Below are 20,959 nucleotides of genomic sequence, written 5' to 3' on the forward strand. Positions count from 1 at the left end.
AGAGCTGTAAAGTAAGAGGCAAATCAGTGTGTGTGTGATATAAATATACGCTGCTGTGCAGAAGTTATAGGGAGTTGTAAAGTAAGAGGCAAATCAGTGTGTGTTTGTGTGTGATATAAATATACGCTGCTGTGCAGAAGTTATAGGGAGCTGTAAAGTAAGAGGCAAATCAGTGTGTGTTTGTGTGTGAAAAATACGCTGCTGTGCAGAGTTATAGGGAGTTGTAAAGTAAGAGGCAAATCGTGTGTGTTTGTGTGTGATATAAATATACGCTGCTGTGCAGAAGTTATAGGGAGCTGTAAAGTAAGAGGCAAATCAGTGTGTGTTTGTGTGTGATATAAATATACGCTGCTGTGCAGAAGTTATAGGGAGTTGTAAAGTAAGAGGCAAATCAGTGTGTGTTTGTGTGTGATATAAATATACGCTGCTGTGCAGAAGTTATAGGGAGTTGTAAGTAAGAGGCAAATCAGTGTGTGTTTGTGTGTGATATAAATATACGCTGCTGTGCAGAAGTTATAGGGAGCTGTAAAGTAAGAGGCAAATCAGTGTGTGTTTGTGTGTGATATAAATATACGCTGCTGTGCAGAAGTTATAGGGAGCTGTAAAGTAAGAGGCAAATCAGTGTGTGTGTGTGTGTGTGATATAAATATACGCTGCTGTGCAGAAGTTATAGGGAGCTGTAAAGTAAGAGGCAAATCAGTGTGTGTTTGTGTGTGATATAAATATACGCTGCTGTGCAGAAGTTATAGGGAGCTGTAAAGTAAGAGGCAAATCAGTGTGTGTGTGTGTGATTTTAAATATACGCTGCTGTGCAGAAGTTATTGGGAGCTGTAAAGGTAAAGAGGCAAATCATGTGTGTTTGTGTGTGATATAAATATATCGCTGCTGTGCAGAAGTTATAGGGAGTTGTAAAGTAAGAGGCAAATCAGTGTGTGTTTGTGTGTGAATATAAATATACGCTGCTGTGCAGAAGTTATAGGGAGGTCAGTAAAGTAAGAGGCAAATCAGTGTGTGTGTGTGTGTGATATAATATATCGCTGCTGTGGCAGAAGTTATAGGGAGTTGTAAAGTAAGAGGCAAATCAGTGTGTGTTTGTGTGTGATATAAATATACAGCTGCTGTGCAGAAGTTATAGGGAGCTGTAAAGGAAGAGGGCAAATCCAGTGTGTGTGTGTGATATAAATATACGCTGCTGTGCAGAAGTTATAGGGAGCTGTAAAGTAAGAGGCAAATCAGTGTGTGTTTGTGTGTGATATAAATATACGCTGCTGTGCAGAAGTTATAGGGAGCTGTAAAGTAAGAGGCAAATTCAGTGTGTGTTGTGTGTGATATAAATATACGCTGCTGTGCAGAAGTTATAGGGAGCTTGTAAAGTAAGAGGCAAATCAGTGTGTGTTTGTGTGTGATATAAATATACGCTGGCTGTGCAGAAGTTATAGGGAGTTGTAAAGTAAGAGGACAAATCAGTGTGTGTGTGTGTGATATAAATATACGCTGCTGTGCAGAAGTTATAGGGAGCTGTAAAGTAAGAGGCAAATCAGTGTGTGTTTGTGTGTGATATAAATATACGCTGCTGTGCAGAAGTTATAGGGAGTTGTAAAGTAAGAGGCAAATCAGTGTGTGTTTGTGTGTGATATAAATATACGCTGCTGTGCAGAAGTTATAGGGAGCTGTAAAGTAAGAGGCAAATCAGTGTGTGTTTGTGTGTGATATAAATATACGCTGCTGTGCAGAAGTTATAGGGAGCTGTAAAGTAAGAGGCAAATCAGTGTGTGTTTGTGTGTGATATAAATATACGCTGCTGTGCAGAAGTTATAGGGAGCTGTAAAGTAAGAGGCAAATCAGTGTGTGTTTGTGTGTGATATAAATATACGCTGCTGTGCAGAAGTTATAGGGAGTTGTAAAGTAAGAGGCAAATCAGTGTGTGTTTGTGTGTGATATAAATATACGCTGCTGTGCAGAAGTTATAGGGAGCTGTAAAGTAAGAGGCAAATCAGTGTGTGTTTGTGTGTGATATAACTATACGCCTGCTGTGCAGAAGTCTCTAGGAGCTTGTAAAGTAAGAGGCAAATCAGTGTGTGTTTGTGTGTGATTTAAATATACGCCAGCCTGTGCAGAAGTTATAGCGGAGCTGTAAAGTAAGAGGCAAATCAGTGTGTGTTGTGTGTGCTAATAAATCTAGCTGCTGTGCAGAAGTTATAGGGAGCTGCTAAAGTAAGAGGCAAATCAAGTGTGTGTTTGTGTGTGCATATAACATATACGCTGCTGTGCAGAACGTCTATCAGGGAGCTGTAAAGTAAGAGGCACACTCAGTGTGTGTTTGTGTGTTTTAAATATACGCTGCTTCGTGCAGAAGTTATAGGGAGCTGTAAAGTAAGAGGCAAATCAGTGTGTGTTTGTGTGTGATATAAATATACGCTGCTGTGCAGAAGTTATAGGGAGCTGTAAAGTAAGAGGCAATCAGTGTGTGTTTGTGTGTGATATAAATATACGCTGCTGTGCAGAAGTTATAGGGAGCTGTAAAGTAAGAGGCAAAGGTCTATGTGTGTTTTTGTGGTGTGATATAAATTAACGCTGCTGTGCAAGAAGTTATACGGAGGTGTAAAGTAAGGAGGCAAATCAGTGGGTGTTTGTGTGTGTATAAATATACGCTGCATGTGCAGAAGTTATAGGGAGCTGTAAAGTAAGAGCAAATCAGTGTGTGTTTGTGTGTGATATAAATATACGCTGCTGTGCGAAGTTATAGGGAGTTGTAAAGTAAGAGGCAAATCAGTGTGTGTATTGTGTGTGATATAAATATACGCTAGCTGTGCAGAAGTTATAGGGAGCTGTCAACGTAAGAGGCAAATCAGTGTGTGTTTTTGTGTGTTATATAAATATTCCACTGCTGTGTGCAGAAGTTAATAGGGAGCTGTAAAGTAAGAGGCAAATCAGTGTGTGTGTGTGTGATTTAAATATACGCTGCTGTGCAGAAGTTATAGGGAGCTGTAAAGTAAGAGGCAAATCAGGTGTGTTTGTGTGTGATATAAATAATACGCTGCTGTGCAGAAGTTATAGGGAGTTGTAAAGTAAGAGGCAAATCAGTGTGGTTTGTGTGTGATATAAATATACGCTGCTGTGCAGAAGGTTATAGGGAGCTGTAAAGTAAGAGGCAAATCAGTGTGTGTTTGTGTGTGAGATATAATTACGCTGCTGTGCAGAAGTTATAGGGAGCTGTAAAGTAAGAGGCAAACTCAGTGTGTGTTTGTGTGTGATATAAATATACGCTGCTGTGCGAAGTTATAGGGAGCTGTAAAGTAAGAGGCAAATCAGTGTGTGTTTGTTTGTGATATAAATATACGCTGCTGTGCAGAAGTTATAGGGAGCTGTAAAGTAAGAGGCCAAATCAGTGTGTGTTTGTGTGTGTGATATAAATATACGCTGCTGTGCAGAAGTTATAGGGAGCTGTAAAGTAAGAGGCAAATCAGTGTGTGTTTGTGTGTGATATAAATATACGCTGCTGTGCAGAAGTTATAGGGAGCTGTAAAGTAAGAGGCAAAATCAGTGTGTGTTTGTGTGTGATATAAATATACGCTGCTGTGCAGAAGTTATAGGGAGCTTGTAAAGTAAGAGGCAAATCAGTGTGTGTTGTGTGTGATATAAATATACGCTGCTGTGCAGAAGTTATAGGGAGCTGTAAAGTAAGAGGCAAATCAGTGTGTGTTTGTGTGTGATATAAATATACGCTGCTGTGCAGAAGTTATAGGGAGCTGTAAAGTAAGAGGCAAATCAGTGTGTGTTTGTGTGTGATATAAATATACGCTGCTGTGCAGAAGTTATAGGGAGCTGTAAAGTAAGAGGCAAATCAGTGTGTGTTTGTGTGTGATATAAATATACGCTGCTGTGCAGAAGTTATAGGGAGCTGTAAAGTAAGAGGCAAATCAGTGTGTGTTTGTGTGTGATATAAATATACGCTGCTCTGCAGAAGTTATAGGGAGTTGTAAAGTAAGAGGCAAATCAGTGTGTGTTTGTGTGTGATATAAATATACGCTGCTGTGCAGAAGTTATAGGGAGTTGTAAAGTAAGAGGCAAATCAGTGTGTGTTTGTGTGTGATATAAATATACGCTGCTGTGCAGAAGTTATAGGGAGCTGTAAAGTAAGAGGCAAATCAGTGTGTGTTTGTGTGTGATATAAATATACGCTGCTGTGCAGAAGTTATAGGAAGTTGTAAAGTAAGAGGCAAATCAGTGTGTGTTTGTGTGTGATATAAATTACGCTGCTGTTTAGAATTTTTAGGGAGTTGTAAAGTGAGAGGCAAATCAGTGTGTGTTTGTGTGTGATATAAATATACGCTGCTGTGCAGAAGTTATAGGGAGTTGTAAAGTAAGAGGCAAATCAGTGTGTGTGTGTGATTTAAATATACGCTGCTGTGCAGAAGTTATAGGGAGCTGTAAAGTAAGAGGCAAATCAGTGTGTGTTTGTGTGTGATATAAATATACGCTGCTGTGCAGAAGTTATAGGAAGTTGTAAAGTAAGAGGCAAATCAGTGTGTGTTTGTGTGTGATATAAATATACGCTGCTGTGCAGAAGTTATAGGGAGCTGTAAAGTAAGAGGCAAATCAGTGTGTGTTTGTGTGTGATATAAATATACGCTGCTGTGCAGAAGTTATAGGGAGCTGTAAAGTAAGAGGCAAATCAGTGTGTGTGTGTGTGTGATTTAAATATACGCTGCTGTGCAGAAGTTATAGGGAGCTGTAAAGTAAGAGGCAAATCAGTGTGTGTTTGTGTGTGATATAAATATACGCTGCTGTGCAGAAGTTATAGGGAGTTGTAAAGTAAGAGGCAAATCAGTGTGTGTTTGTGTGTGATATAAATATACGCTGCTGTGCAGAAGTTATAGGGAGCTGTAAAGTAAGAGGCAAATCAGTGTGTGTTTGTGTGTGATATAAATATACGCTGCTGTGCAGAAGTTATAGGGAGCTGTAAAGTAAGAGGCAAATCAGTGTGTGTTTGTGTGTGATATAAATATACGCTGCTGTGCAGAAGTTATAGGGAGCTGTAAAGTAAGAGGCAAATCAGTGTGTGTTTGTGTGTGATATAAATATACGCTGCTGTGCAGAAGTTATAGGGAGCTGTAAAGTAAGAGGCAAATCAGTGTGTGTTTGTGTGTGATATAAATATACGCTGCTGTGCAGAAGTTATAGGGAGCTGTAAAGTAAGAGGCAAATCAGTGTGTGTTTGTGTGTGATATAAATATACGCTGCTGTGCAGAAGTTATAGGGAGTTGTAAAGTAAGAGGCAAATCAGTGTGTGTTTGTGTGTGATATAAATTACACTGCTGTGCAGAAGTTATAGGGAGCTGTAAAGGAAGAGGCAAACCAGTGTGTGTGTGTGATATAAATATACGCTGCTGTGCAGAAGTTATAGGGAGCTGTAAAGTAAGAGGCAAATCAGTGTGTGTTTGTGTGTGATATAAATATACGCTGCTGTGCAGAAGTTATAGGGAGCTGTAAAGTAAGAGGCAAATCAGTGTGTGTTTGTGTGTGATATAAATATACGCTGCTGTGCAGAAGTTATAGGAAGTTGTAAAGTAAGAGGCAAATCAGTGTGTGTTTGTGTGTGATATAAATATACGCTGCTGTGCAGAAGTTATAGGGAGCTGTAAAGTAAGAGGCAAATCAGTGTGTGTTTGTGTGTGATATAAATTACGCTGCTGTTTCGAATTTTTAGGAAGTTGTAAAGTAAGAGGCAAATCAGTGTGTGTTTGTGTGTGATATAAATATACGCTGCTGTGCAGAAGTTATAGGGAGCTGTAAAGTAAGAGGCAAATCAGTGTGTGTTTGTGTGTGATATAAATATACGCTGCTGTGCAGAAGTTATAGGGAGTTGTAAAGTAAGAGGCAAATCAGTGTGTGTTTGTGTGTGATATAAATATACGCTGCTGTGCAGAAGTTATAGGGAGTTGTAAAGTAAGAGGCAAATCAGTGTGTGTTTGTGTGTGATATAAATTACACTGCTGTGCAGAAGTTATAGGGAGCTGTAAAGTAAGAGGCAAATCAGTGTGTGTGTGTGATATAAATATACGCTGCTGTGCAGAAGTTATAGGGAGCTGTAAAGTAAGAGGCAAATCAGTGTGTGTTTGTGTGTGATATAAATATACGCTGCTGTGCAGAAGTTATAGGGAGCTGTAAAGTAAGAGGCAAATCAGTGTGTGTTTGTGTGTGATATAAATATACGCTGCTGTGCAGAAGTTATAGGAAGTTGTAAAGTAAGAGGCAAATCAGTGTGTGTTTGTGTGTGATATAAATATACGCTGCTGTGCAGAAGTTATAGGGAGCTGTAAAGTAAGAGGCAAATCAGTGTGTGTTTGTGTGTGATATAAATTACGCTGCTGTTTCGAATTTTTAGGAAGTTGTAAAGTAAGAGGCAAATCAGTGTGTGTTTGTGTGTGATATAAATTACACTGCTGTGCAGTTCTACTGCAGGCAGAAATTCCAAGGCAAATGGGTTTCCAAATTTGTTGTCCAAGCTCTTCTGAAGAAGCACAAAGAAACGGGCAACGTTTAGTGCGCAGTGGTCGGCCAATAAAACAGTGCAGCAGATGAAAGACGCATGCTTATTCCCTTCACAAAAGGAAGATGCCCAGCTCCGGATTAGCAGTAACAGTGGTACTCCCATCTACTGTCTGGAGATGTCTGGTCAGAAGCAATGTTCCCTCTATTTTTTTTTCCGTGCGTGCAATTATTTTTTTCTGTGTGCGGGCTTGATACCGCTTGTGTGCGGCAATATATATATTTTATTACATTACATTAATATATTACAGATTATATTATTAAATATTTCAAGCTTTTTACACCGGTTTTACTTTAACCACGTCTATAAAAACATCCTAACATAAATATTCCTGCTTTAAAATATAAACATATATATATATATATATATACACACACAGCATAATGAAATAAACCTGGAGACAGTAAATGTTGTTATAAAGTGATTATAACCCTGAGACCTGGGGTGTGAGAATATTTTGTTGGAATATTCACAATTCTTAAAGTCCATGTGAATACACTCAGTTTTTACCAACTTTATTTAATTGCTGATAACTGATTTTAGTATATATATATATATATATATATATATATATATATATATATATATATATATATATATATATATATATATATATCTCACATTGCTGTTAACTGATTTTAGCAAATATAGAAGAGAGAAAAAGTCTAAAAATAAGATTAAATGAGATCTTTGAGAAAAAAAAATAGGCCCGGGCATTTTAAGGCAAAGCAGCCCTCCCATACATACTTACACACAAACATCACAGGTACATTCCGATGCATGCACACTACATATAAACACACTCATATGCACACACCACACACACACACAAACACCACATACACACACGCCACATACACACACATATAAATACACACCACATACACACCCACCACACGCCCACACTCATATGCACACACACACTCATATGCACACACACCACACATCACACATACGCACAAACACATGCACACATGAGCTTCATCAAACACGACAATATAAAGGGGACCAAAGGAACACATCACTTTGCAATGAAGCACATATCCTGAAAGTCAGACTGCTGTATAAATACTGCAAAACACACCTATGCCTCCTTGCAGTATAAAAGGCTACTCCTGGCAACTAGTTTACTTCCCAAAACACTAAATCTTACTGTTCTGAAATATTAAAATGGCTTCACAGACTCTGTAAAATAAAAAGGTTTCAAGACAACAAATAACTAACCGTTACCTTCCACAGCCTCAATCCACCAGTTAATGTCAGGAAACCACAAGCACCTAACTCCTTCTCTAGCCTCACCATGTAGGAGCATCCCTGGACAAGTTTCTTACAAAGAAAGCTTCCACCTGCATTACAACCAATAACTTATGGGATCTGATAACATGCCGGCGGGTGTGTAAATGAGTGCAGCCTACTCGCTCCACCCAAAAAGCGGACCTGCTTGCAGCATTGTGTCCCCACATTATTTTCATAAGTAGAAGCCCATGTGCAGCAACAGTATATAATCAACCAGCCCTTATACATATACAATAGTTTACAAAAGATTAAATATCTAGAAGCATTGAGAGGACTCAGGGTTTATATATATATTTTATGTATAGACAGCAGCCCCTCTGTTGCTAGTGCCACCCACAATACACAGAGGGACATGATATGTACTTTGCTTTCTTCAAATAAGGGATTTAATTTGATGTACTTGTAGCTGCCTTACATTTCTACTAATAACATATATGAATGTATGTGTACATATGTGCCATTTCTTTAAAATTATGAAATGTTTTTGTGGAAATATTTGAATAATTTGCAAACATTTGAAAGCATTTTATGTATAATATTGGGGTATTTTTGAAACTGCAAAAAAAAATGATTGGCTCAATTAAAACAAGTTAACTCTATGAAAAAATATTTAATTACCCCTGCCCTTACTTTTTTTCTTTTTCTTATTTTTTTATGCACATGGCAATAAAATATCAGCTCGTGGTGGATACATGAGTATGTTAGAAATAGGATGGAGGATCATTTTGAAGAAATTATAATTACTAGAAAGTTCACTCATTTCCTATATATACAGATTCATTTATTAATTAGTCATAAAATATGTATGACACTCAGTGGCGTATTTAGGTTGTGTGCACAAACACACACAAAAATATATATATATATATATATATATATATATATATATATATATACACACACATACATACATACATATGCACATACATACACAAATGCACACCAACATACACAGATATACACTCATACATACACACTATGTGGCAAAGTCTGAAGAAGGGGTTAATATTTATTCTGAAATAGGAATCCCCAACCCCCAGCAACACATTTCCCATGTGATTTATCTTTTCTGATAACCTATTGACATCATCCTCATGACAAGTAGGTTAGAGATAGATAACAGGAGGGGAGATGCCACACAGTCTTGAGAAGGAATTGAGAGCAGGGAGGGGGGAGACTACCAACAGAGTCAGACACAGCTACTTTGAAGCATAGATTCATGTAAAGGAGTGTGAACAGCTTCAAACATCTAAGGCACTACTGACAACAAATAATGAATGAGTTTGTTACTCACGCTGTCTAAAGGGTCCTGCTCTAACTCCACCAACATGAACATACTTCCTACAGCAGCACGCACGCAGTGTAAAATTATTCTGTGTGCTGGGGGCGATCAGGTGACCTGTCTTAGATTGCTCTGTCTTAGATTGTATAATAAATTAAGGGTTTTTGGAGGCAAGTGTCAGTTTTTTTTTTATGAATGAAGGCTATATATAGTAACTGCTGTTATTGCCGGTCCCTTCTTGCTGTGCCTCATTTAGCTTTCCCTCAGCGTCCTATGCTAACAGGGCAGGCCAATCAGTTTAGCTAGAGAAGGAGCCGGTCTTATGGCTCTGAGTCTGTAGTCAAAATTAGTGTAGCGACAGCAACTGCTTATTACTCAGTCAGTCTGGGGTTTTTAGTGTAGCGCGTACAGGATGTATAGCGCTCTCCAGGGCCGGACTGGTACCAAAAAGAGGCCCAGGCATTTTAGGGTAAAGAGGCCCACTCCCCCCGCTCATCATTTCTTAGTTAACCGTATACCAAACATGGAAAGTATAATACTTGTTTAAGTGACAAAAACATATTTGACAAATCAAACATGCTTTTTTTTAAAAAAAATAAAAAATAGTGTATAGTAGATGACAACTGTATATACAATTAGTATGAATGACTAGCACAATATTCAATTTTGGGGCATTTTAGCATGATTGTCAGTGCTATAATGGGTATTAGCTGAATAAGGCTTGTGAAATGTTAAAGGGACATTAAACCAAATTTTTTTCTTTCATTATTCAGATAGCGAATACAATTTTAAACATCATTCCAATTTACTTCTATTATCTAATTTGCGTCATTCTTTAGATAGCCTTCGTTTAAGAAATAGCAATGCAGATGTGTGAGCCAATCACAAGAGGTATTTATGTACAACCACCAATCAGCAGCTTCTGAGCCTATCTAGATATACTTTTCAACAAAGAATATCAAGAGAATGAAGCAAATTAGATAATAGAAGTTAATTAGAAAGTTGATTGAAATTGCATTCTCTTTCTAAATCATGAAAGAAAAAATTTGTGTTTAACAAATAACAAAATAGCTAATGTGAGAGTCTAACTGGAATGGAAATGTTTCTAAGTTATACAGCATATAACACTGATATTGAAGTAAGCTTGTTGATCTTTCTGTGGGTATATGTGTTTAACATGGGTGTTTGTAAACTTGCATACCAACCTGAGGATTGTATCCCTTTAAGGTCATGAGCTAATGACAGGCTTATATTATGTATGCTGTTTCCCTATTTTCACCACATCTGTGTAAGAAAGCCTGCTTGTTATTGAGGTAAATAGAAGTAACCGTTTACATTAACAAAGGTGTTCGTGAACTTTAATACCATCCAGAGAATTATGTCCCTTTAAGGTTATGAGTTAATGACAGACTAATATTATATATGTGGTGTCCCTGTTTTCACCACATCTCTGAAAAAAGCCTGCTAGTTGTTTAGGTAAATTTGAGTAACTGTTTATGTAAACAAAGGTGTTTGTGAGATTAGATACCAACCAAAAATGTATGTCCCTTTAAATGTCAGGCTTATATTGTATATGCGGTGTCACTATCTTCAGAATCACCATATCTCTGTTAAAAGCCTGCTTGTTGTTTGTATAAATTAGAGTAACCATTCAAATTAACACAGGTATTTGTAAACTTTAATACCAACCATAGGATTATATCCCTTTAAGGTCTTGAGCTAATGACAGGCTTATATTATGTATGCAGTGTCACTATCTTCAACACATCTATGTTAAAAGCCTGCTTGTTATTTGGGTAAATTAAAGTAACCGTTTGCAGTTCAATATCTTTGGCAATGTGGCTGTGTTAATTTGAATGGTTACTCTAATTTATCCAAATAACAAGCAGGCTTTTAACACAGATGTGTTGAAGATAGTGACACTGCATACATAAATAATATAAGCCTGTCATTAACTCATGACCAGATGACCTTAAAGGGATACAATCCTCTGGATGTTATGTAAGTTTACAAATACCCATGTTAAACACATATACCAACAGAAAGATCAACAAGCTTACTTCAATCTCAGTGTTTGTTATATGCTGTAAAACTTGGAAACAGTTCCATTCCAGGGAGACTCTCACATTAGCTATTTTGTTATTTGTTAAACACAAAAGGATGTTATAACCTTTTTTTCCCCATTTTTTATTTGATAATATTAAAAGTTTGAAAACTTTTATAGCAGTCAATGCTTTTAAAACTGTATTGATAAATTTGTTTTTATAGCAGGCTGCAAGAATTAAGCTGGGTAAGTCTGCAGCCTTTCTGAAATGCCAGCAGTTAAGAGGTTAACTCTGCCCTTCAGCTTAGTTGCTACACACAGTCTGCTAAAAAAAATATGTTGGAGTTCAATTCAAAGCACTGCAGTAAATGATGTCACCTTTAATTTGTTGCTCCTAAAGAGATAACGGCACCTCAGCAGCACACTCTGGAGCACATCAGCATGCACATCGCAAACACAAATCATTAGTTAGCACTTACATTCCTTCCCATCGGCCAACTAATGATTTGTGTTTGCGATGTGCATGCTGATGTCATGTGCTCCAGAACAGGAAGTTTCACAAACATTGACTCCAAAGAAAAAGAAACGGTCGGGTCCTCTCTCTCTCTCTGAGAGACCAGAGTGACCTCAGCTACCTGGCCACCTGCTGAGTCACAGCCTTGCATCTTCACAGTGCACTCACAGCTCTCCTCACCTAACAGTCTAGCAGTTGAGTCTGGCACACACGGTCGCACCGCACACGTCACGCACTGCTGCTCCCCAGGTCTCACTGAATGACAGGCAATATGCATGATGGAGCATTGGCCTGGCGGCAGCATCTTTTCCAGCCTGAGGCCTCCCTCCAACCACGGAGTGACAGTCACACACGTGACACACAGGCAGCCGCAGCAGCACACTAGTCTGGCTCACCTCTGTCTGACAACAGCTGTCTCAGCTGCTCGCTGCTTCTCTCTGTGTCACGTGGACCCGGTACGCGGCATGCTGGTATCAATGTAGTGCAGCCGCGTGCCGGGTGTCGTCAACATCACTCAGTGCGCTCAGACCTCCTCCTGTCAGCTCATTAGCATTTGCGTATGGCCGGAAGCAGTGCGCCTGTGTGCGGCCTATCCGAATGGGGAATGTATTATGGCGGCAGCCGCCGGCCTGAACTAGAATGTGATGTGCTGAACTGTGTGTGCAAATATATACACAAGAGTCGATAATAAAGTTTAAACAAAGTAAAAAAAAATATTAATAACATTAACTTCAAATTTATTAAATATTGGAAAACAAAATTCAGTTTATTTTTTTATGCCGTGATGTCGCAGTGGGCGGGGCTAAAATACCTTGCGGCCTACCGGGCATTTGCCTGCTATGCCCGACGTCCAGTCCGGGCCTGGCGCTCTCTTCCACTTCCGGCTCCAACATTCCTACTAGCACTAAGATTAAAAATACTGTGTGCAACACTTATGAGCTAGTGGTGGCAATGCAGAAACCGGGACAGTTGGGAGGCATAGATAGTGGAGGCAGTCAGGCAGGTGCAGAGCTGAGATCCCAAAAATGTAGAACTAATTTGCCAAGTGCCGCCTGCACTGCGCATTGGACCCAGCAATCTGTCACTCATCTAGCCTGATTCTGTGTTCCTGTATACAGCGCTGCTGCCAGCACTGAGCTAATATACTTTTAAGCTGAGTACATTAGCTCGGTGCTGGCATACAGGAACACAGAATAAGGCTAGATGAGTGACAGATTGCTGGGTCCAATGCGCAGTGCAGGCGGCACTTGGCAAATTAGTTCTACAGGCATTTTCCTCTCTCTGCTTCTGCTCACAGCAGGTGCTGCGCGGCCTGATATTCTGCCTGCGCTACACCAGAAGGGAAGGTGCGCGGCCACGCAGCCGCGCACCTTAGAGGGAACAGTGGTCAGAAGTGGTCTTCATGGAATACATGCGTCCAAAAACTCGCTCTGTTCATGACAAGAAGGCTCATCTATGCATGAAAACATAAGAACTGAGGTGCAGAGAAATGGCAGCAGGTGCGCTGGACTGTCAAGTCAAAATGTGAAATATTTGGCTGTAGCAGAAGACAGTTTGTTGGTTGAAGGGCTGGAGAGCGGCACAAGAATGAGTGTCTGCAGACAACAGTGAAGCATGGTAGAGGTTTTTACATGTTTGGGGCTGCATTTCTGCAAATGGAGAAAATTATGTAAATATATCATGTGCTTGAAGTATCGTAAAAAAACAATCTAGAATAAAAATGAGGAGTCCTCTACTTCCCTACAAAACTGAACAAAAATAGGAAGATCTAAATTGAACTACAAATGGGCTAAATTTGCAATAAAAATATGTCTAGTGTCACATACATAAAATGACAAAAGATACACCATAAATAAAAAGTCTGTTAAAATACAAACATCCAATGTAAAAACAATGGAGTCCCAAAGTCTTTGTTTAAAGGGACACTCAACAACAGAATGTTGTTTTAAAATATAGAAAATCCCTTAATTACCCATTCCCCAGTTTTGCATAACCAACACAGTTATAATAATACACGTTTTACCTCTGTTATTACCTTGTATCTAAGCCTCTGCAGACTGCTCCTTATTTCAGTTCTTTTGACAGGCTTGCATTTTAGCCAATCAGTGCTCTCTTCTCTGTAAATTCATGTGCATTAACTCAATGTTATCTATATGAAACACATGAACTAACGCCCTCTAGTGGTGAAAAACTGTCAAAATGCTTTAGATTAGAGGTGGCCTTCAAGGTCTAAGAAATTAGCACATGAACCTCGTAGGTTTAGCTTTCAACTAAGAATACCAATAGAACAAAGCAAAATTGGTGATAAAAGTAAATTGGAAAATTGTTTAAAATTGCATGCCCTATCTGAATCATGAAAGGTTGGGGTTTTTTTTACTTCACTGTCCCATTAAGTGTTGTACTGCTGCAAAGAGAAGAAACGTATGCCAAAGCATGGAGAATATGGTGTATAAGCTTACTTACACCGGGAATTCTCAGAATTCATCTGAAGTGAAGAACGCCCTCCTCTGGACATGCAAACGATCCTTCTTAATACACAAACTAAACTGCATCTGTTACATCTGCTGTAGCTTACATACTGTAGCCGTGTGTGTAACGTTCTTTGTGGTGCCGTTACATCTGCTGTAGCCGTGTGTGTAACGTTCTTTGAGGTGCCGTTACATCTGCTGTAGCCGTGTGTGTAACGTTCTTTGTGGTGCCGTTACATCTGCTGTAGCCGTGTGTGTAACGTTCTTTGTGGTGCCGTTACATCTGCTGTAGCCGTGTGTGTAACGTTCTTTGTGGTGCTGTTACATCTGCTGTAGCCGTGTGTGTAACGTTCTTTGTGGTGCCGTTACATCTGCTGTAGCCGTGTGTGTAACGTTCTTTGTGGTGCCGTTACATCTGCTGTAGCCGTGTGTGTAACGTTCTTTGTGGTGCCGTTACATCTGCTGTAGCCGTGTGTGTAACGTTCTTTGTGGTACCGTTACATCTGCTGTAGCCGTGTGTGTAACGTTCTTTGTGGTGCTGTTACATCTGCTGTAGCCGTGTGTGTAACGTTCTTTGTGGTGCTGTTACATCTGCTGTAGCCGTGTGTGTAACGTTCTTTGTGGTGCTGTTACATCTGCTGTAGCCGTGTGTGTAACGTTCTTTGTGGTGCCGTTACATCTGCTGTAGCCGTGTGTGTAACGTTCTTTGTGGTGCCGTTACATCTGATGTAGCCGTGTGTGTAACGTTCTTTGTGGTGCTGTTACATCTGCTGTAGCCGTGTGTGTAACGTTCTTTGTGGTACCGTTACATCTGCTGTAGCCGTGTGTGTAACGTTCTTTGTGGTGCCGTTACATCTGCTGTAGCCGTGTGTGTAACGTTCTTTGTGGTGCCGTTACATCTGATGTAGCCGTGTGTGTAACGTTCTTTGTGGTGCCGTTACATCTGCTGTAGCCGTGTGTGTAACGTTCTTTGTGGTGCCGTTACATCTGCTGTAGCTGTGTGTGTAACGTTCTTTGTGGTGCCGTTACATCTGCTGTAGCCGTGTGTGTAACGTTCTTTGTGGTGCCGTTACATCTGCTGTAGCCGTGTGTGTAACGTTCTTTGTGGTGCCGTTACATCTGCTGTAGCTGTGTGTGTAACGTTCTTTGTGGTGCCGTTACATCTGCTGTAGCCGTGTGTGTAACGTTCTTTGTGGTGCCGTTACATCTGCTGTAGCCGTGTGTGTAACGTTCTTTGTGGTGCTGTTACATCTGCTGTAGCTGTGTGTGTAACGTTCTTTGCGGTGCCGTTACATCTGCTGTAGCAGTGTGTGTAACGTTCTTTGCGGTGCCGTTACATCTGCTGTAGCAGTGTGTGTAACGTTCTTTGCGGTGCCGTTACATCTGCTGTAGCAGTGTGTGTAACGTTCTTTGTGGTGCCGTTACATCTGCTGTAGCCGTGTGTGTAACGTTCTTTGTGGTGCCGTTACATCTGCTGTAGCCGTGTGTGTAACGTTCTTTGTGGTGCCGTTACATCTGCTGTAGCCGTGTGTGTAACGTTCTTTGTGGTGCCGTTACATCTGCTGTAGCCGTGTGTGTAACGTTCTTTGTGGTGCCGTTACATCTGATGTAGCCGTGTGTGTAACGTTCTTTGTGGTGCCGTTACATCTGCTGTAGCCGTGTGTGTAACGTTCTTTGTGGTGCCGTTACATCTGCTGTAGCTGTGTGTGTAACGTTCTTTGTGGTGCCGTTACATCTGCTGTAGCCGTGTGTGTAACGTTCTTTGTGGTGCCGTTACATCTGCTGTAGCCGTGTGTGTAACGTTCTTTGTGGTGCCGTTACATCTGCTGTAGCTGTGTGTGTAACGTTCTTTGTGGTGCCGTTACATCTGCTGTAGCCGTGTGTGTAACGTTCTTTGCGGTGCCGTTACATCTGCTGTAGCAGTGTGTGTAACGTTCTTTGCGGTGCCGTTACATCTGCTGTAGCAGTGTGTGTAACGTTCTTTGTGGTACCGTTACATCTGCTGTAGCTGTGTGTGTAACGTTCTTTGTGGTGCTGTTACATCTGCTGTAGCAGTGTGTGTAACGTTCTTTGCGGTGCCGTTACATCTGCTGTAGCTGTGTGTGTAACGTTCTTTGTGGTGCTGTTACATCTGCTGTAGCCGTGTGTGTAACGTTCTTTGCGGTGCCGGTATCATCTGCTGTAGCTTACACACTGTAGCTGTGTGCACTGCAAAGAACTTTACACACACAGCTACAATGGATGATACCGGAACCGCAAAGAACGTTACACAGCTACAGTGTGTAAGCTACAGCAGATGTAACGGATGCAGTTTCGTAATTTTGCACTTCAGATGAATCCTGAGAATTCCCGGTGTAAGTAAGCTTATACGCCATATTCTCCGTGCTTTGGCATACGTATCTTCTCTTTGCAGCGTTAAAACGCTTAAACAAAGACTTTGGGACTCCATTGTTTTTACATTGGATATTTGTATTTTAACCAGACTTTTATATATATATATATATGTGTGTGTGTGTGTGTATTAAATTCCATATGTATGTACCCAAGGCGCCCACAGAAGGAATGAGAACTGCTCCTATATTTGTTTCTGTTTTGATGGCCCCTAGATTTTGACCTAATTTGTCAAGCCCTGATATATATATATATATATATATATATATATATATATATATATATATATATAATGTATGTGTGTGTGTGCGTATATTTTTTTATATATATATATATATATATATATATTTTTTTAATTTTGTGGGCACATAGCTCTGTATTATAGTGTGTCTGTAAGTGTCTAGATACTTTTGTATTGCTAAAATATCTTGTGCAGACTTCTCATTTAATGTGTGTTCAGGTCCATGTAACAGTTGTTGGTTCTGCGGATCCCTGTAATTCATTGAAGAACTCTCAGATGCGATGACAATGGCCGATAATCAGACACTCGAGATGTCAGGAATACCAGAGATCAGTAACTCAGGTAACTGATAATCTATCTCAGCTGATCCTGTGCATCAGCAGATGGTACATTGTTGTGCAGTTATCTGTTAAAGGACCAGTCAACACATTACATTTGCATAATCAACAAATGCAAGATAACAAGACAATGTGATAGCACTTAGTCTGAACTTCAAATGAGTATTATTATTATTTATTTATTTATAAAGCGCCAACAGATTCCGCAGCGCTGTTCATAGGTAACAAAGATAAAAGGACAGTACAATATGAGACACCAGACATAATTTAACAAACAAATACAGGGGGAATTGGGAGCCCTGTTCTAAATGAGTAGGAGGGTGAGAAACAGGAGGTGGGGATTGCAAAGGTGGGAATGATGTTAGTGTGAAGTTAGATGAGGGCAACTATTAGGCAAGTGGAATTCATTAGTTACTGATTTGATTATAGGCTTCCCTGAACAAGAAGGTCTTTAGGGAGCGTTTAAGGGAGGAGAGGTCTTTAGGGAGCGTTTAAGGGAGGAGAGGTTGGGGGGAAAGTCTGACAGCACGAGGAAGTGTGTTCCAGAGGGTTGGTGCCGCACAAGAGAAGTCCTGTAGTCTAGCATGAGAGGAGGTGATGGTAGAAGAGGCAAGCAGAAGATCGTTGTTGGATCTTAGGGGTCGGGCTGGAGTATATTTGTTGATGAGTGAGGACAGGTATGGGGGGGCTGCATTATTAAGGGCTTTGTAGGTCAAAGTGAGAATTTTGAATTTAATTCTGCTGTGAATGGGGAGCCAGTGAAGGGACTCACAGAGGGGTGCGGCAGATACAGAGCGTCAGGAGAGGGGGATTAGCCTAGCAGAGGCATTTAGGATGGATTGAAGGGGGGAGAGGCGGGAGAGAGGAAGGCCAGTTAGTAGGTTGTTATAGTCAAGCCGGGAAATTACTAGGGAATGGATTAGCTGTTTAGTAGTTTCAGCACTCAGAAAAGGACGAATTTTGGAGATATTGCGTAGGTGGTTGCGACAGGATGAAGAGAGTGATTGGATGCGGGGTATGAAGGACAGATTGGAGTCAAGTGTAACTCCAAGGCAGCGGACTTGGGGTGATGGGGAGATAGTGGTGTCACCAACAGTGATAGTAAAGTTAGAAACTGGAGTAGAATTAGTTGGGGGGATTAGAAGAAGCTCAGTATTGGACATGTTGATTTTTAGGTGGTGAGAGGCCATCCAGGAAGAAATGCCAGATAAGCAGTCGCTGATGTGGGAAAGGACAGAAGGAGAGAGTGCAGGGGTGGATAGGTAGATCTGAGTATCATCAGCATAGAGGTGATAGTTGAAGCCATAGCTACTAATAAGTTTACCCAGTGAGGAAGTATAAATAGAGAAGAGTAGAGGGCCTAGAACAGAGCCTTGAGGTACTCCAACAGACAGAGGCAGTGGAGAGGATGAGTCACCAGCAAATGAGACAGAAAAGGACCTATTAGAGAGATAAGAGTGGATCCAGGAGAGGGCAATGTCACAGAGCCCAAGGGAGCGGAGAGTCCGTAAGAGTAGGGGATGGTCAACAGTGTCAAAGGCAGCAGACAGGTCAAGTAAGATAAGTATAGAATAGTGGCCATAGTTTTTAGCAGAAAGAAGATCGTTAGTAACCTTGGTGAGGGCAGTCTCAGTTGAGTGTTGGGGACGGAAGCCAGATTGCAGGGGGTCAAGCAATGAGTTGGAGGATAGGAAGTGTGTTAGGCGATTGAAAACTAGTTTTTCCAGGACTTTAGAAGCTAGCGGACGTAGTGATATGGGGCGGTAGTTTGCAGGAGAATCGGGGTTGAGGGAGGGTTTTTTGAGGATGGGGGTGACCTTTGCATGTTTGAAGGATGATGGAAATGAACCAGAAGTAAGGGATCGGTTGAATATGTGAGTAAGAGCTGGGGTGAGGGTAGAGGACAGAGAGGGTATTAGATGTGAAGGGATAGGGTCAAGGGGGCATGTAGTGAGGTGTGAGGAAGATATTAGGGAACTCACTTCATTCTCAGTGGTTGGGGGGAAGGTACTGAGAGTGTTGGAGGGGGTGACCGGGGGGCACAGATGAAAGGTTGCAGTCTTGTGGTGGGATGTTGCTTCTGATGGTAAGTGTTTTGTTGAAAAAGTAATCTGCCAAGTCTTGAGCACTAAAGTCAGATGAGGGGGGTGGTGCAGGTGGATAGAGGAGAGTGTTGAAAGTGGAGAAGAGACGTTTAGGGTTTGAGGAGTGAGAGAAGAGAAGTAGTTTTGCTTGGCTAAGTGAAGGGCAGAGGAGTAAGAATAAAGAATGAACTTATAGTGTAGGAAATCGTGTTCAGAGCGGGATTTCCTCCAGGCACGTTCAGCAGCACGGGAGCATTTTTGTAGATAGCGTGTTTGCTGAGAGTGCCAGGGCTGGAGCTGACGACGTGGGGTTTTGCGTATTTGTGGAGGAGCAAGGGTGTCGAGTGCAGAGGAGAGAGTATTGTTATAGTGGTTTGTAGCAACGTCAGGGCAGGATACCATAGAAGTATGGGGAAGGCGTTTTTGAATAAGGTTAGAAAGTTGGAGAGGATCCACAGTGTGCATCCCTCAGAGCCAGCTCTCAGCTGTATATAGTAGTAAAATTAGGGTTGGAATGATTTGATTCAAGGCAGCTGTGTTACAAGTAGACTAGTTAGGTAGACTGGAGTTACACACGTGTAAATTAGATGGGGGCTAAACAAATGGCTGGGGATGCACACAGATATTGTACAAGGCAGCTGTGTTACAAGTAGACTAGTTAGGTAGACTGGAGTTACACACGTGTAAATTAGATGGGGGGGGCTAAACAAATGGCTGGGGATGCACACAGATATTGTACAAGGCAGCTGTGTTACAAGTAGACTAGTTAGGTAGACTGGAGTTACACACGTGTAAATTAGATGGGGGCTAAACAAATGGCTGGGGATGCACACAGATATTGTACAAGGCAGCTGTGTTACAAGTAGACTAGTTAGGTAGACTGGAGTTACACACGTGTAAATTAGATGGGGGCTAAACAAATGGCTGGGGATGCACACAGATATTGTACAAGGCAGCTGTGTTACAAGTAGACTAGTTAGGTAGACTGGAGTTACACACGTGTAAATTAGATGGGGGCTAAACAAATGGCTGGGGGATGCACACAGATATTGTACAAGGCAGCTGTGTTACAAGTAGACTAGTTAGGTAGACTGGAGTTACACACGTGTAAATTAGATGGGGGGGGCTAAACAAATGGCTGGGGATGCACACAGATATTGTACAAGGCAGCTGTGTTACAAGTAGACTAGTTAGGTAGACTGGAGTTACACACGTGTAAATTAGATGGGGGCTAAACAAATGGCTGGGGATGCACACAGATATTGTACAAGGCAGCTGTGTTACAAGTAGACTAGTTAGGTAGACTGGAGTTACACACGTGTAAATTAGATGGGGGGGGCTAAACAAATGGCTGGGGATGCACACAGATATTGTACAAGGCAGCTGTGTTACAAGTAGACTAGTTAGGTAGACTGGAGTTACACACGTGTAAATTAGATGGGGGGCTAAACAAATGGCTGGGGATGCACACAGATATTGTACAAGGCAGCTGTGTTACAAGTAGACTAGTTAGGTAGACTGGAGTTACACACGTGTAAATTAGATGGGGGGCTAAACAAATGGCTGGGGGATGCACACAGATATTGTACAAGGCAGCTGTGTTACAAGTAGACTAGTTAGGTAGACTGGAGTTACACACGTGTAAATTAGATGGGGGGCTAAACAAATGGCTGGGGGATGCACACAGATATTGTACAAGGCAGCTGTGTTACAAGTAGACTAGTTAGGTAGACTGGAGTTACACACGT

The 20,959-nt window shown here is 41.0% G+C and overlaps 1 protein-coding gene across 4 annotated transcripts in view; it reads left to right on the forward strand.

Annotated features, from left to right (window-relative positions):
* Nucleotides 1-20,959, forward strand: part of LOC128644384 (zinc finger protein 84) — a 70,836-nt gene that overhangs the window by 1,114 nt on the left and 48,763 nt on the right. For 2 of the 4 annotated variants that reach the window (XM_053697012.1, XM_053697010.1), the window contains exon 2: nucleotides 17,009-17,131. Coding sequence is in view for 2 of the 4 variants with exons in the window: in XM_053697010.1 (XP_053552985.1) it covers nucleotides 17,071-17,131 (61 nt within the window). In the remaining 2 variants the exon portion in view is untranslated. Of the gene's footprint in view, nucleotides 1-13,073; nucleotides 13,189-17,008; nucleotides 20,298-20,405; nucleotides 20,793-20,959 lie in introns of those variants that run through there. The other 2 variants (XR_008399981.1, XM_053697011.1) reach the window with 2 other exon arrangements.

Source organism: Bombina bombina, unplaced genomic scaffold (assembly GCF_027579735.1).
Source record: "Bombina bombina isolate aBomBom1 unplaced genomic scaffold, aBomBom1.pri scaffold_485, whole genome shotgun sequence".
Lineage (NCBI taxonomy): Eukaryota > Metazoa > Chordata > Amphibia > Anura > Bombinatoridae > Bombina > Bombina bombina.